Source organism: Oncorhynchus nerka, unplaced genomic scaffold (genome assembly GCF_034236695.1).
Source record: "Oncorhynchus nerka isolate Pitt River unplaced genomic scaffold, Oner_Uvic_2.0 unplaced_scaffold_3945, whole genome shotgun sequence".
Lineage (NCBI taxonomy): Eukaryota > Metazoa > Chordata > Actinopteri > Salmoniformes > Salmonidae > Oncorhynchus > Oncorhynchus nerka.
The window spans coordinates 15,001-15,741 of NW_027037352.1; the positions used below are offsets into that span (position 1 = coordinate 15,001).

The following is a 741-nucleotide window of genomic DNA, read 5'->3' on the forward strand; positions in this document are numbered from 1 at the left end:
ATTCTCGCTGTGAGGGTTCAGACAGAGCTCAGTGATTAGCTGACCTGGTACCAGAAGGAGGTGACGTAGTCAGCCTTCTGTCCCCTGACCTCGACCCTCTCCTCCAGACCCTGGGTCAAATGGTCCAGCTCCTCCACCACCCTCTGGTACTGAGTTGACTGTCTGTAGCTCACTGCCAGAAGGTTGCTGTTGTCACAGTTCTCCTTATCATCTAGGGAGGAGAGGTTAGGGTCAGCAGAGGTTATGGTCTGTAGGGGTTAGGGTCAGCAGAGGTTAGGGTCTGTAGGGGGTTAGGGTCTGTAGGGGTTAGGGTCTGTAGGGGTTAGGGTCAGCAGAGGTTAGGGTCTGTAGGGGTTAGGTCTATAGAGTTAGGGTCAGCAGAGGTTAGGGTCTGTAGGGTTAGGGTCTATAGAGGTTAGGGTCAGCAGAGGTTAGGGTCTGTAGGGTTAGGGTCAGCAGAGGTTAGGGTCTGTAGGGGTTAGGGTCTGTAGGGGTTAGGGTCTGTAGGGTTAGGGTCTATAGAGGGTTAGGGTCAGCAGAGGTTAGGTCTGTAGGGGGTTAGGGTCTGTAGGGGTTAGGGTCTGTAGGGTTAGGGTCTATAGAGGTTAGGGTCAGCAGAGGTTAGGGTCTGTAGGGGTTAGGGTCTATAGAGGTTAGGGTCAGCAGAGTTAGGGTCTGTAGGGGTTAGGGTCAGCAGAGGTTAGGGTCTGTAGGGGTTAGGGTCTGTAGGGGTTAGGGTCT

The 741-nt window shown here is 53.8% G+C and overlaps 1 protein-coding gene across 1 annotated transcript in view; it reads right to left on the minus strand.

The window, feature by feature from the left end:
- LOC135566626 (broad substrate specificity ATP-binding cassette transporter ABCG2-like) overlaps positions 1–211 on the minus strand; it is a gene marked incomplete at both ends in the record, with an annotated part of 14,286 nt that extends 14,075 nt beyond the window's left edge. The window contains one exon of the mRNA XM_065014297.1: positions 45–211. Coding sequence (XP_064870369.1) covers positions 45–211 — 167 coding nt within the window. The remainder of the gene's footprint in view (positions 1–44) is intronic.
- Positions 212–741: the final 530 nt, after the last annotated feature.